The following is a 15,459-nucleotide window of genomic DNA, read 5'->3' on the forward strand; positions in this document are numbered from 1 at the left end:
TTCACCTTCCGGAAACCCGTCTCACATCACGCACCCCACAGACCCCTAGACTTCGCTGGGGCATAATCACCAAGGAACTACTACAAACACACCTCGCACTCAACCCCAGACCAACCCTACCGACCGCGAGGAGGGGGCCCACACCCTCAGACTCTGGATGGACGATTGCGCCAACACCCTAGCCCCAACGAGACAACACACCCACAGAGATACCAGTCAGAGAGCCAGCTGGTTCACCCCGGAGCTCCTAGCCTCCAAACGCACCTGTCGGAGACTGGAAAACACCTGGCACAACGAGTAAATGCCCGACAGCCACGCAGTCCTCAAAGACACCATCCGCAACCACCACCACCTCATCAGGACCACCAAGAGGGCTCCTTCAAGGACCCCCTCGACAACAACGCACACAATAGCAAGGAGCTCTTCAACATCGTGAAGGAACTCTCAAACCCCAGCTCCTGCACCAATGACATACCGCCGCCACTAGCCCTGTGCGATGCCCTCGCTGCCTTCCTCCACCGCAAGATCACGACATCCAAGACAGCTTCAATCCTCGGACGAACCCCGCCAACTCCACAACACCGGACCCACCGATACCCACCGACCACGACCGCCTCACCGCATGGACCAGCGTAACCACCAAGGACACCATCAAAACCATGAGCACCATCCACTCAGGTGCCCCTTCCGACCCTCTTCCCCACCACATCGTCAACAAGGCAGACAGCTCCATTTCACCCCACCTGTGTAACATCATCAACAAGACCGCGACTTTCCTTGAGAGCTGAAAACACGCCGAGATGAACGCCCTACTGAAGAAACCCAAGGCGGACCGAGCGACCTCAAGAACTTCCTGCCCATCTCCCTACTTCCGTTCCCGGCTAAGGTCATCGAAAAGATCGTCAACACCCAGCTCACCCGCTACCTGGAAGACAACAACATCCTCGACCCCTCCCAGTCAGGCTTCTGCAAGAACAACAGCACCGAGACCGCCCTCATCGCCGCCACAGACGACATCAGAATCCTACTCGACAACGGCGAGACAGCAGCCCTCATCCTCCTGGACCTCTCCGCTGCCTTCGACACCGTCTGCCATCACACATTACGCACACGCCTCTACGACGCAGGGATCCGCTACAAGGCCCTGGACTGGATCACCTCTAAGTATGGGCGAATTTTGCGAATCTCGCGTTTGCGGATTTTGCGGATTTGCGAACTCGCAATCCGCAAAATCTGTGAATTCTCGCGAATTTGCGGATTTTTTTTTTTTAATGTTCGCGCGGGTTTCTGCAAGTTCGCGAGGGTTTTGTACAATTTCGCAAATTGCGAAATTGTACAAAACGCGTGCGAACATGCAGCAACCCGTGCGAACACAATTATATGAAGAGAAAGAAGCTCCTGGTCACAGGAACAGCACGGGGATTGCGCTCATGAAAGTCAAGGATGCAAAGGCCTCTACCCAGCATCACAGCTGATTTTCCTCAGTAGATTTGGGAAGAGGCACACCTGTCCCGCCTCGAAGACGCTCATGATTGTTTTTGGGCTAATGAATGAGTCACTGATTTTGAGCATCAACTAGTTTGAGCGACCATGCAAAGGCCGCCCTCTACCCAGCATCACAGCTGATTTTCCACGGTAGATTTGGGAAGAGGCACACTTGTCCAGCCTCGAAGACGCTCATGATTGTTTTTGGGCTAATGAATGAATCACTGAATTTGAGCATCAACTAGTTCGAGCGACCATGTGTGTGTTACTATGCAATCGCCCCGAAGGGCGCAGGGGTCCCTTGAGTGAGCTGTCCATCATAGTGTGTGAATGGCGGGAAGACGGTGCAAACCGCGAGTGTGTGGGCTGGGCCAAACGGGCAGGGCTACCATGTGAGTTCACACATGCTTCTAGTGTGTATAAAAGGTCAGAGAAAGATCAGTTCAGCAGATGAAGAGAAATAAGCTCCTGGTCACAGAAACAGCACGGGTATTGCGCTCGTGAAAGTCACGGATGAAAAAGCCTCTATCCAGCATCACAGCTGATTTTCCACGGTAGATTTGTGAAGAAGGCACACCTGCCTCGACGACGCTCACGATTGTTTTTGGGCTGATGAATGAGTCACAGGAAGGGCATGGTAAATATTTTAGGATGGCGCCGGCAAGCTGCCAGTGCCATCCTAAAATACTTACTAAATTAGCTTCAACAGGAAGCTCTAATAGATAAAATCGAGCACCTGCTCGATTTTATCTATTAGAGCTTCCTGTTGAAGCTAACTTAGTAACTATTTTAGGATGGCGCTGGCAGCTTGCCGGTGCCATCCTAAAATAGTTACAACAGGCCAGGCTTCAACTTTTGCCCCCGGAAAAATCCGCCGCTCGCGGATTTGCGAATTCTCGGTAAATTCGCGGGAGTTCGCGGATCGCGAATTTACCGAAAATTTGCTAAATCCGCGAGCGAACGGATTTTCCGCTCATACTTAATCACCTCCTTCCTCTCCGACAGAACCCAAAGAGTCCGCCTCCCCCCGTTCCACTCCGGAATCAACAAGACCATCTGCGGTGTCCCACAAGGATCATCCCTCAGCCCGACGCACTTCAGAAGCTACATGGCTCCACTTGCGCGCATCGCCAGACTTCACAACCTCAACATAATCTCCTATGCCGACGACGCCTTGCTGATCCTCTCCCTCACCAACGACCCTCTCACCACCAACGCCAACCTCCACCGTGGTATGAAGGCAGTCGCCGACTGGATGGAAGAAAGCCGGTTCAAACTTAACACGGACAAGACGGAGATCCTCATCCTCGGACCCAACCCCTCAGCCTGGGATGACTCCTGGTGGCCCACATCCCTGGGGACCGCCCCTACATCAACCAACCACGCACGCAACCTGGGAGTCATCCTCGACTCAAAACTCACAATAACCAACCAAATCAACAAAGTCTCTTCAACCTTCTTCTACACCCTCTGCATGCTCCGCAAGATCTACAGATGGATCAGACACACGAAAAGCCGTCACCCACGCCCTCATCAGCAGCAGACTCGACTACGGCAACGCCCTCTACGCCGGAGCCCCGTCCAAGCTCATCAGCAGACTTCAAAGAATCCCCAATGCCTCTGCATGTCTGATCCTCGACGTCCCCCGTCGAGACCACATCACCCCCCCCCACCTGAAAGACCTGCACTGGCTCCACGTCGACAGAAGAATCACCTTCAAACTCCTGACCCACGGACACAAGGCACTCCACAACACCGGCCCAGAATACCTCAACAACCGACTATCATTCTACGTACCCAACAGGAGACTCCGCTCTGCCGACCTCTCACTGGCCGCTGTCCCACACATCCCCAGGACCACTTCCGGGGGTAGGTTCTTCTCTCACCACGCCGCCAAGACTTGGAACTCCCTCCCTCTCTTCCTACGACAGACAGTAGACCCTCAGACCTTTGGGAGACTACTCAAGACCTGGTTCTTCGACCACTAGCTGCAGCCCCCCTCACCCCCAGCACCTTGAGACCCTTGTGGGTGTGTAGTGCGATTTATAAATTGACTGATTGATTGATTGATTGATTGATGTTGCAAACATTTATTGCTGACCTTCGGCTCCAGGCAGTGATGTTAGCATCAGAAGTTGTCTCCGATGCCTGTCACACATTTAACCCTCCGGTTCACTTTACCAATACAGTGCTCCTCTCTTCGACTGCTCTTAACATTGGCTCACCTCCGTGATAGTAACCACATTCTAGTCAGTATTTTTTTTAATGGGTGCAATGCTCACTTATGAGGTATAGTGATGTCCGGTAACAAACAGGTTTTGTCAATTGATATCCTTCTCTGCAATCTCACTTGTCGCCAGGTGTAGAAGAGTATTTATTGCATCAAGCACAATACATCTATTGGAGAAGGGAAACCCGCAGCAATTGACACTATAAGAATATTGGTAGCCAGCCTTTTATGTGGTACCTTGTGAGTACGTATTCTAAGAACAAGAGGATGTAGCTTAACAGCTATGGCGGCCGACCTCAAATCTAGGGATCCAGGTTCGAGTCTCGGCAATGACACTCATAATCCTGTGCAAATCACTTAATCTCCCCGTGCCTATAAAAAAACAACGATTGTATCCTTGTGTAACGCAACTGTGCTTATGTAAAGCGCTCTGATAATTGATACGTTCGGGTCCAGTGCGCGCTATTTATAATTAGGGGGAAAAACACAGACAACTGCAAGTATGATTTTCGAATCTCCCTTCCTCATCTCTGGTTTTCATTCCCATCTGGAGATACATTTGGTCTCAGTCCTTGATGAACTACAAAAGAGGTCGCAGAGGTCTGAGGTAGGCACTCACACAATTTCCAACAGCACGTTCCATAATCTCAAATCTCAAACAGCCAAACATAAACTAGCAGTCGGTTTTAAAACCTTGAAATTTCAAAAGTCTTCCACATAAAGTTGTTCATGTTTGCACTCAAAAAGAAAACCTAAAAACACATAGAGCCTAATCAATCATTATAGAAGCAGAATGGACAAACTACATATGTGTGGTGCATGGTTTTTGTATGATTTGTGTGAATGTGTGAACATATCCTGGTTCTTTTCCTCTCTTACAGTTTGAGAGATGCAGTCACTTCTTTCAGATGAAGAACATTTCTTTCTGTGGCTGCCACCCAAGAAACAGCTGGTGAGAATTCCCTCTTGTATATATTTGATCATATTTCTTTCCTTCTACCTCCTCATCTTTGTTTGGTCCATATGTTGCCACCTCTCTAGCTCTCTTGATTCATCCCCATTTCCACCACTCTTGCTCGGTGTTCCCCTTCTATTGTTAGGCACCCTTTCTCTCCTGGTCTCACTTCTTTTACCCATCTGCAGTCATCCCTTATAATAAATGTGTCTTTAATAAGCACCTATGCTTTCCCAATACATGAATAACATACACTTTCATGGGGTCAGGCTTCAGAACAAATTGGTCCTCTCTTTCTGACTGTTCATGCCCTCTTACAGGTCCATTGCAGTAAATAATCGTTTCTGCTGAGTAGAGCCAGCCTGGCCCAAGGGATACATCCATCTCTCCTGGCCCCCATCCTAACACACAATCTCTCACGAACAGTTAAACACAACAATGATTCTACTCGGAGAATCCAGCCCAAAGCCAACATTAGAGATAACCTACTCCTTCCATGGGTCCCGACCTCAGAATTAGCCTCCTGCTCACCAAATGGGCTATGTGGGTGATAAATGGTTCTTTTTAGACAGTGCTTAATTTGTTAAAAAAATGCCAGGGACCTCGTCTAGAAGCCACTACAGCTTGCTCTGCTATTTACCCCTACCAAGCTGCCAATGGCAGTACCAACACAACTGTTAAGCATCATCCTGCTAGAAGTGTGACAATCCAGACGATTCCAGTCCTCCAAAGCTATAAGAATAACTTGAACTGCAGGTATTAGTCCTTGTTAATGCATAGTGAATTATTAGAACATTGTAATTTTGAGAGCTTCATTGAAGGACATGGAGTGCTCCCGGCTTCTAATGACCAGTAAAAGCCCAGAGCACCAACATTCCAATGTTTGTGGTTCACAGGTGATACTGTGAACAAAAGACTCTGGGACCCTGAGGGGATTTAAATCACCTCTGGCTCACTGAGACCTTTCTTTTATTTGTTAGAACATTCTGCCCTCTAGTGGAGGAATGTTCTAAGAGCCGTGCATACCATCTGGGTTGGGCTATACCAGCCATTAAAGGTCTGTTTCCCTGTTAAAGGCCCTTGCCTTTGGCGCAGGACTTTAAAGCTGGAGCGGGCCTTTAATGGCCGGTATAACCCACTAATAAGTCTACAGTAAACAACTTCTCATCTCTGAATCAGACAAACAGCACCACCATGTGGCAGAGTGCCCACATGTGCCAGTGTTGACAAGTGTCGAGCACTGGAAACCACAGGCTCAAATTAAGCACTACTTTTAGGTTCAATTCTCAGTATAAAGTTACCTTGAGTTACAAACTCAACCCCCCCTTGCAAAGACCTCCCAGTAAACAGCCTTTCATTTTTTAGCATCGAGCACTAGCATTTAATTGCCCTAACTGTCCAAGTGTGCATCCAGCTTCTTATCATTTAACCAGCTTCTTCTCCTTATTCCACAGTTACTTTGGGTTTATCACCAAGCATCCAGTGTTGAATCGCTTTGCTTGCCATGTGTTTGTGTCCCAGGATTCCATGCGGCACGTGGCTGAATGTGTTGGGTAAGTAGTGGGAAGGAAGGGGGGTTCTAATTTCTTTCCACTGAATCTTCTTTCCTCTATACACTCTTATTCTGTATAGATGGCAACAGAGGATCCTTCCTCATGCCTAGGGCATTGCAAAGGGGAGCCACAAGCAGTAACCTCTGTGCTTCACTAGTTCATTGCTGGTGTCGGAGGATTGGTTATTAACTTTGAGAGTTTCCTGTTGATTTGAACCAGTGATGTCTATTTGGTGCCATTACGATTGTCATTGCCTTTAGTTTTTTTTTCAAATCACCTAACATACAAAAGCATCACTGTGCTATCTCAACATACTCTGCAATCCTTACCACAAAGAAATGCGAAGTGTTCATACTGCTCAACTTTACGAATGTGTAACTAAACTATGTTTCTTGACTGGGTTGATTAAAGGGAGGTTACGTACAGTCACATAACCCACATGCCACCAGGTCAATTCTACTGCAAAGATCTGACCAAGACATTTTTCAAAGTTTGGAGAAAGGCAAGATGAAGGATGAAGCTTAGTATGCATTTCCTACTAATTTCTTTGGTTTTTGTAACGTGCTAGCTTGAGACGGTAGCCACACCTGGTGTTATGATGTTTGTTTCCGTAACTGGATTCAACAGGGTCATATTGCACTCGTTGGGGCCCTGATCCTTCTTGAGTGAAAGTTGTACAGGGAATATCTAGCAAGATGGAAAAGCCTCTTTGAACAGACATGCTTTCACATTTCTCAACACTGTCAGGTTCTTGATGTAAGGACTGATCACAATCCAAATTTGCACACCCAAAACTAAAATCATCATACGTTTACATTTGGCCTTAAAAATCTAGTTTACCTTGCTTAATATTGCATTCTTACTGAGACTGTAGGGTGAACAGGTCCTGGAGTTGTCAACCTGTCACTCCGAAGTTGTGAAAGAGGAACAGAGAAGTTTAAATGCTATTCTTTGCAACACTGACAACCACTGAGGGGGAAGCAATGAAGGGCAGATATATACGTGGGCCCACCACCAACATACCTAGAGATTTCCATTGCGTATTCCGCGTATATATCACCAATACTGAACCTGCATGATAGTAAATCAAACGGCTATTCAGCACTTAAACTCTTAGAGGTGCTTTGCCAGGTTGAAATGGCAGTTTAAAATCTGCACACACAAGCTGCACTGGCCAACCTTGGACATGTTTAAAAGGCTACTTAGGTGGATGGCATACTAAGTGCTGCAGACCCACTAGTAGCATTTAATTTAGAGGTCCTGGGTACAGGCAGTACCATTTTTCTAGGGGCTTACACATAAATTAAATTTGCTAATATTGTGTAAGCAATGTTAACATGTTTTAGGGAAAGAACACAACACTTTAGCACCAGTTAGCAGTGGTAAAGTGTGCAGGGTCCTAAGCCAGCAAAAACAGAAGGATTGAAGGAAAAAAGTTTCGGAAACCACACCAAAGATGAAAGGTCAAACAAACTAGAAATACGAAAGGGATCTCGGTGTCAAGGGCAGTGGCCCACTTATCTTTCTAGATAGATGACAAATCTAAGACCCACATCTGTATGTATAAATCATTTAATTTTGCTATCGAAAAAAAAAATAGTTTCCATCTTTCCCATCCCTCCTCCCTCTCATCCCAAACCTTTCTGATTACTATGAACTCCCAACTATTCATTCACCCCTCATTCATAGCTGTTCACCCCTACTTTTTAGCCATACCACCCAACTAACAAGTACTACATACAAATAAATTACTACTTCCCCTTTCAAATCCATTCCTATCATTCCATCTTTACTCCAAATTCCCTTTTTTAAATCCATTCCTATTATTCTATCCCTACTCCAAACTCTACTAAACACACATGAAATCAAAACCACATACCTAACACTACTAATGGATAAGAAAAAGAAAAAAAAAGAGATTCATACTAACCTATTTACAACTAATCTTGTGTTCCGGAATAGTGTGCTACTCACAGAAAAATTGCTTCAATGCCTCATCAGGGGTTGTAAGCACTGTATAAATACATTTAAAATGTAACAATTAGACCTAGCATCCTTGGCATGGTTTTCCCCTAACTTTTTCCTTCTGACCTCCTGTTTATGCTGACTTCATTTTTGATGGCCTTAGGACTCAGCACACTTTACCACTGCTAACTAATGCTAAAGTGTTTGTGCTCTCGCCTTAAAACATGTTAGATTGGTTCATACCCAATTGGTATGTGTTGGATTTGGGGGTCTCTAGTTGGCACAGGTAGGTACTTGTGACAAATAGGGACCCTTGCCTCTAGTCAGGGTAAGGGGGTACATTCCTAAAATAACCCCTGCTCACCCCCTTGGTAGCTTGGCACGAGCAGACAAGCTTCTCTCAGAGACAGTGTGTAAAGCATTTTTGACCACATACAATAACCCAGTGACAACACCACAGATGGACACCACACAGTTGTATATTAAAAATAAGTATTCTTTATATAGATTTAACACAAGACCATAAATGACAAAAATACACACTACTATACTTAAGATGATAGTTTTAGCTTGGTTTAGGTCAGTTCTTAAGATGCGACACTTTGCGTCAATGTACCTTACGATGCGTTGCGCTTCCACAACAAGTAATGTTGCAGCGATGGAAATGCGGCAAAGTTCCGGTGCAAATAAATAAAGATGTGAAGATCTTCCAGATGTGGCACGCTTCTCCAATGATGCGAGAAGTCTCGATTTTCAGCTGCAGCGGCGACACCCTTGTTCAGCGATGCGACGGCAACAGCTTCTGCTGCAACACTCTTCTCCGACGTTTGCGAGAACCTTCCGCACGATGCGACAACTACAGCAGCGACATCCTTGATCAGAAATGCGATGGCATTAGCTCCGACAGTCGCGCGCATCCCCGGGATGCGAGGTTCTTTCCTCGATGCGGTGCAATGCGAAAGCTACAGCGGCGACACCCTTGTTCAGAAATGCGACGGCAGTGATGGCGAGACGCTTCTTCCTCGTTGTGAGACACTTCTCTCGATGCGGTGCAATACGACAGCACCAGCGGCGACACCCTTGTTCAGAAGTGCGACGGCAGCAGCAGCAACAACGACGCACTTCCTCTTCATTGCGAGACGCTTCTCTCGATGCGGTGCAATACGACAGCTCCAGCGGCGACACTCTTGTTCAGAGATGCGACGGCAGCAGCATCGATGGCGACACGCTTCTTCCTTGTTGAGTCGCGCTTCCAGCTCCTTGCAACACGCAGTCCCTCAGAAGGACCAAAACAGCAGCAGGCACTTCCAAAGAACTCTGGGGAGCTGGGGGGTGAAGTCTGTTGTCCCTGAGACTTCAACAGGAGGCAAGCGCTTTTCCAAGCCCTTGGAGATCCTTCACAAGTTGAAAGTAAAGCACACACAATTCTTTCTCCTCTCTTTGGCAGTCAGGCAACCACTGCAGGCCAATCCCCTAAGCAGCACTTCAGCTTAGGAATAGTCTCTCCTCAGTTTCTTCAGGTTCCTCTCCACAGCAGAGGTTCTTCTTGTAGTCTAAAAGTGATCTAATTGCAGAGGATCAGGGTCCCAATATTTATACCCCAAAATCCTTTGTTCTCTGAGGGGAGAGGGGCCTTTGCCCAGTCCAAACCAGTTCTGAGCACTCTGTTTACAAGACTCATTCTTTCCTTTCACAGTGCAGGGCAGAAACATTGGACGCCCCACAGGAGGTGGAGCCAGCATAGTGGAGGGAAAGCACAGCCCTGGAGCACTTTGTTGACATAATTCCTTCTCTTCTTTCACAGTGCAGGGCCGGGACATCAGCCGCACCCTAGGAGGTGGAGCCAGCATTGTGGAAGGCAGGCACAGCCCTATTCAGGTCCCAGGTCCAACTCCTCCCCCCCATCTAGATGCAGATCTCTCTATTCACCACTGGGCTGACTCATTCTGTCTCTTGGAATCCCCCAGCCCTGTCACTCAACCTCCAGACAAGGAATACACAACCTAGCAGAGGCAGGCTTTGGATAGTTAGATAAGAAAATACCTACTTTCTAAAAGTGGTATTTTCAAACACAGAATGTTAAAACCAACTTTACTAAAATATGTATTTTATCATTCTGAGTTCAGGTATACTAAACTCGAATTTCAACTATGTTCTCTGAGTCAGTTAGGATTATAAGAATGTAATAATCTAACTGCTCATTCTGGCCTTTGGAAAACAGGTACCCTTGCAATAGTGAAAAACGAAAATGGCTGTAATTCACTATTAGGACATGCCACATACATCAGGGCTTGTCCTACCTTATACTTACGATGCTCCCTGCCCTTGGGCCTGCCATAGGAGTGTCTGATATGAAGAAAAGGGAAGGTTTAGGGACTGGCAAGTGGGTGCACTTGCCCAGTCAGCATGACAGTACCAGACTGCACACAGGCTCTGCAATGGCTGACTTTAGACACGTTTTACAAGGCTGCTTCTGTGGGTGGCACAACCGGTGCTGCACGCCCACTAGCAGCGTTTGGATTTACAAGCCCTGGGCACACTCAGTGCACTATACTAGGGTCTGACAAGTAAACCAAACAAGCCAATCATGGAATCACTAATCCATATATTAATTTATAATAGGGAGTACTTGCATTGTGGCACTGGACAGGAGTGGCACAGTGCCCAAAGCATCTAACACCAGTAAAAACACACGTGTATGAAGTTTGAAACTGCCATTTTGACCTGGCAATGTAAACCTTTTGCCAGGCTCAAACCTTTCTTCCTAATACATATAAGTCACCTCTAGAGTAGGCCCTGCACAGCCTAGAGCGGAGGGTGTAATGTATTTAAAGAGTACACGTACTTTTAAGTTTGACATGTTCCGGTAGTAAGAAACTCTTACATTTGTTTTTCACTACTACAACGTGTACCTCTCCCATAGAATAACATGAAACTAAATGTTATAAGTGTAATTTCCAAATGGGAACAGTTAACCCATTCATGTTTGGTGTCTCAGGAACTGAAAATTTAAAATCATAACTTGTGGTGACGTCGGATTTTAAATTACAATTCTGGAAATCTAACTTTTAAAAAGTGTTACTATACCCAAAGGTGAAGGCCCAAATGCGGCTAGATAGGGCCTATACAAAATGGAAGAACATTGTATCTAGCTGTCACTTATGTTGCTGTTATCTACTTAAACAGACTTAGAGCAATAACTAATATAGGGCCTCATTAGGATGGTGGACGGACCTGCGTCCGTCCGCCACCCCAGAGTAGGAGGGACCGTCCGCAGGGGCAGCGGCAGTCTCTCTGTGCAGATTAGGATGTGACCGCCACCCTGGCGGTCACATCCTGTATATTTAACATTGCGGTGGGTGCTGCTTGAAGCAGCACACACCGCAATGTCAAATAAACCATGTTTTCCTTTGCGTGCAAGAAGCTGCAGGCACCGCGTGGTGCCTGGCGCTTCTTGCTCGTAAAGGCAGGGGGGTACCATAAGTACCCCCCATGTGCACCCTTCACCCCTGGGGGCCCACAACGGGCCCCCAAAGAAAAGTCTGTATGCCTTTCCACGGCGGAAATGCCGCCGTGGAAAGGCATAGGACCGACGCCATCCTAATATGGCTGGCGGTGTCTGATAGACACCGCCAGCCATGTTAGAGCTTTTCCGCCGCAGTCGGAAGGCGACCGCGGCGGAAAAGCGGCGGACGGAAAAAAGATCCCCCAGCCATCCTAATCTGGCAGGGGGTCTTTTTTCTGTCCGCAGCGGTTAATCCGCATCCTCCGGGCCGGCGGTGGCTTCCGCCGGCCCAGAGGATGCGGATTAACCGCAATCCTAATGAGGCCCTTAATTGGTCAAGGTTATTTATTTAACCATCATTCTAAACTTTTCATTCCATTTTTTTCATTTTTTGTATCAGAAGCAGGAAAACACTTTTTGTTTCAACAATAAAGTTGCAATCAAATATTGAATAATAGTCACACACAAAAAAAACATAACAGACAATATGAATACAAAATAAATTGGTAAAAAATAGATTCCAATATTGAACCAATCATTAATTTCTCAAATGCAGCAACAATAATCATGATTTGTTTTACAATTCATAAAGTCCCTCTAAAAGTTCCTGGCCACTGGGAACGCCCATTCAGGCTACTAAGGTTTGGAATTTTCAAACAGTCCCTTATAGCAGATCATACTCCTATGTATATGTTTCCCAAATGGTAAGTGATGCGGACGGATTTCAACCCCAATGTTATTCTTGGGGTTCTCTTCAGGGCTATGACTGGGCATGATCTGCTAAGTCTTTTGCTTTCGTGCCTTTGTCTTTATTTGAATTGATCGGTATTACATGTGTCTTTGCGACCATCCGGTTTTTCAGTTCTCTGATACGACATGATTCAAAACTTCTCGTCTTGTTCAATGGACACCAGTTTGGATTAAAGCCCATTTGATGTCACTCACAGTTCTATTTTCGCTTTAACGGCGGTTCAGCCTTCAGCGTTGTATGCACGTTCCCCAAAAAGTGGGCATTTTCTTACCTTAACGTTTGGGGCCTGCAGCCTCTCTGAGTCACATGACTTGGTGTGAGTGACATTTGGGCTTTGTGTATTCATCCTAGACAGCCACTCACAACAGGTAGTTTAGGTGTGACCGGATGGGCCACTAGTGGCAGGATGTGAGGGAGGAGCTGGGCTCAGCCCCACTTACACTTGAATAGGCTGTGGCCTGTGTCCACACTAAGGGCTGCATACCACCTTTAGTTAGTCAGGAGCCAGGGCCAGGAAGGCAGGGAACCTGTGCGCTTCAACAACATGCCTCTAAAAGCTCCTCCTCACTTCAGAAGGCACAACTGGGTATAAATACTGGGCTTCAGACACCACTATTTCAGTACACTGTTGGCCCTATGGATACTCTGCCAGGAAGAAGCTATGCTGCTACATAGACTGTCACTCCGCTGGACTGCTGCTCTGAAGGAACTGCTGCCCTGCTGTGCTGAACTGCTGCCCTCTTGTCTTGGTGAGAAGGACTGGGCCTGCATATCTTGAACCTAGAGTGACTCCAAGGGCTAGTTGGATGCCTCAAGGACACAAAAGCTTTCCAACAACATTGCACCTGCACCAGGACTCTGTCATCTGTGAGTCTACCCTGTCAAGTGGTGCCATCCCATCCTGGTCCGTTGGAAGTGGGCTTAAGGTGGTCTGCCAGCCTCTGTGCATCTCGTGGAACAGACGCATCTCCGCTGCTGTGTAGCGCAATCCTGAGAAGAACCAACCCATCTTTGCTGCGGCAATGGATTGGACCCCTAACACGTTCAAAACTGCCTAATCCTCGGCGCCGGCCCCCAAATCCCTCGTCAACTGCACCCACGACGACTCCAGACTTCGCATCGGAGCCTAGCAGCTCTTCAGAACCGATGCATCGACCTGAGTGAGCACCGCATCCTCAACGCCAGACTTCGCATTGAAAGCCCTGATGATGGCATCCTCAACGACAATACAGGCCCTCATACTGCTGTCTTATAGCATTTCTATGAATGATGCAACGCAACACACCGTCAAGCCGGATCCTCGAAACACTCCGCAAGTCAGGATTTAGGGACTTTGTTCAGCAGGCCTAAGTGGGTCCCTGTAGCCGGCCTGCACTCCTTCGCGGTCAGCTTAAACATGTGACTTTGTCCCGGTCCAGTGCTTTGTGCTTTTTCTGTTATTTTTACTAAAATCTTTATAATTTCATATATCCAGTTCTACTAATTGGAGTTTTGTCATTTTGGTCTTGTTTTATTTGTTAAAATCAGTTCAATTTTTCCAGCTTGGTGTGGGATCCTTTTTTGTGTGGTGTTTTCACTTTACTACTGTTTTAAGTGCTGCATAAATTCTTTACATATTGCCTTTGAGTTAAGCCGGACTGCTTTGGTGCAGGTTACCAAAGGGTTAAGCACAGGTCCATTTGGGGTTTGCTTGTGTTGTCCCATGACAGTGATTGTGGTTGCTGCTTGAGTAGATCTGTATCACCCTCAACCAGTAAACCAATTTACAACATTGGTGTTCAGCAATGAAATTTGGATTTGTGTTTCTGCAGTGCAATACAGTGATTTTATGTTACACTTAAATCCCAGATAAATAATTTGATACCATTTTGAGTTTCTTTTAAATTCTCTTTGATTGGCATTTTTGCTTCTTCCAAATTCACTCTCACTCTACCTGACTGTCAGTGACTGTGTCTGTGACTGTACCTTCAGAAGTGGAATTTGAGCTTTTTAACTTGAAGAGCTACACTCTGGTTAAGCTCAAGCACTTCTGTATGGAAAGGCGACTGCCAACCAAGAAAGGCACCAAGAAGTTGGAACTTCAGAAAGCTCTGAGGGCCTGGACAGAGGTTCCTCAGTTGAGAGCAACAGACAATGGGAATGTGGAGGATGATATAGAGAAGCAGGAGCATGGCCTGGACACCAGGCTTGAAATACAGAACTCAGGAGAGGGAGATGACTAGACTCCTGAATTGACACTCCATGTCAGAGCAGCGAGTGTGACTTCACAAGGCCTGTCTCCACAGGAACTGGCTACAGGAACTCAGAGAGGGAGTTTAAGTTGCAGATGACTGGGCTCAAGTAGGAAGCAGAGGAGAGGAAGGCTGAGGGTGAGGGAGCCTCGAAGGAAAAGAGCCTTGCCATGGAGGAAAGGAAAATGGCCCATGAGCTATGTCTCATAGAGCTGGACCTAAGAGCTAGTCAAGAAGTGTCCAGCAGTCATGGTGGCAGCATACCCACAGTGTCCAGAAAAGGCCAAGATATTTTGTATAACCAAAGATCTGGTGCTCAAATATGTAATAGTATTAAGTTAGAACGGGGTAAACCCAAAACAACTCAAGGGCCTGGGTCGCTAAGTACAGTACAAAGAAAATGGTCCCAGTGTGTGCAATTATTCTTAAATCATCAGTCCGTTTTACATGGAGAAGTTTTCACCACAAATATGTAACATTAAGCATTGTTAAACAAAATAATTGAGCTTACAATATTCAAAGTATGATTGTGTTTATTTCCACAATCCTGTCCATTGTGAATTGATTATATCACAAGAATGACTTTTCATTTTATTATATTATACATTATACAGGCATAATTTGCAAAGCATCACGGCAATAGTGCTCCTAGTGAAGGAGGGAAGGGATGTGATCGGGTTTGTGAGGTACTGGGTAAAGGTGGTGTGACATTGATAGCATCACATTAAAATTTGTAGGCCTTTACACATAAGCAAATACATATGTTCCCTAATTACATCACACA

General features: G+C 46.5%; 1 protein-coding gene across 2 annotated transcripts in view; it reads left to right on the forward strand.

Moving 5' to 3' along the window:
• The window catches only part of MAPK8IP2 (mitogen-activated protein kinase 8 interacting protein 2), a 256,306-nt gene that overhangs the window by 215,641 nt on the left and 25,206 nt on the right, over positions 1-15,459 (forward strand). For both annotated transcript variants that reach the window (XM_086918822.1, XM_086918823.1), the window contains exons 10-11: positions 4,597-4,667; positions 6,125-6,223. In XM_086918822.1, the coding sequence (XP_086774948.1) occupies positions 4,597-4,667; positions 6,125-6,223 (170 nt within the window). The remainder of the gene's footprint in view (positions 1-4,596; positions 4,668-6,124; positions 6,224-15,459) is intronic.

Source organism: Lissotriton vulgaris, chromosome 1_1, assembly GCF_964263255.1.
Source record: "Lissotriton vulgaris chromosome 1_1, aLisVul1.2, whole genome shotgun sequence".
Taxonomy (NCBI): Eukaryota; Metazoa; Chordata; class Amphibia; order Caudata; family Salamandridae; genus Lissotriton; species Lissotriton vulgaris.